The 792-nt window shown below is 50.5% G+C and overlaps 1 protein-coding gene across 1 annotated transcript in view; it reads left to right on the plus strand.

Moving 5' to 3' along the window:
• Positions 1–400: 400 nt before the first annotated feature.
• Positions 401–792, plus strand: part of LOC103460644 (peptidase inhibitor 16) — an 8,025-nt gene continuing 7,633 nt past the window's right edge. The window contains exons 1-2 of the mRNA XM_008402909.2: positions 401–410; positions 519–553. Of these exons, the coding sequence (XP_008401131.1) occupies positions 401–410; positions 519–553 (45 nt within the window). The remainder of the gene's footprint in view (positions 411–518; positions 554–792) is intronic.

The following is a 792-nucleotide window of genomic DNA, read 5'->3' on the forward strand; positions in this document are numbered from 1 at the left end:
CTCCACCCTGACCTCCACCCTGACCTCCACCCTGACCTCCACCCTGACCTCCACCCTGACCTCCACCCTGACCTCCACCCTGACCTCCACCCTGACGACCTCCACCCTGACCTCCAGCACCCGGAGAAACGATCCGTCCTGAGCCGAACACAGAATCAGGATCCAAACAGCCAGACAGATGAAATGGATCTGACTCTTTAAATCAGGCTGTGGTTCCTTTGGGACAGTAATGGCCGCTGCTTCTCATTTTAAGATTCATTTCTACAGTTTCCTGTTTCAAACAGAGACATTTTCTCACTTTTACCAAAATGCAGTGAACAAATATCACAGCAGCAGCCCAGTCCAGTCCGCTTTATACCGAATCCGGTCCACTTCTTTAGAAACTCCGGTTCGGTTGGTCATGTGTGAACGCTAATCGACCTCTGACCTCTGGTCCTAAAGCCTCAGTCTGGGTTCGGTTGAAGTGAACTCTGGTTCAGTTTGAATGTGAACGCCAAGCGGACCAGAGACCGCTCCAGAAGCAGGAAGTGGACTACAGCGCAGGGCATTCTGGGTAAATACAGCCAAAGCTAACATGTTAGCATGGAGCAAAACGTTCCTGCAGCAGAACGTCAACAGGAACAATCTGATTTTTCAAACTGAACGAAAAACTTTAAACTTCCTGAGCTGAGAGCCGCAGAAACAATCAGCTGCTGCTGCGAGTCAGCAGAGAGACGCATTCAGACCCGAGAGGCTAAAACAGAGCAGATGTTTGTGTCTGCGCTGAACACACACACACACACACACACACAC

Source organism: Poecilia reticulata, unplaced genomic scaffold, assembly GCF_000633615.1.
Source record: "Poecilia reticulata strain Guanapo unplaced genomic scaffold, Guppy_female_1.0+MT scaffold_268, whole genome shotgun sequence".
Classification (NCBI taxonomy): domain Eukaryota; kingdom Metazoa; phylum Chordata; class Actinopteri; order Cyprinodontiformes; family Poeciliidae; genus Poecilia; species Poecilia reticulata.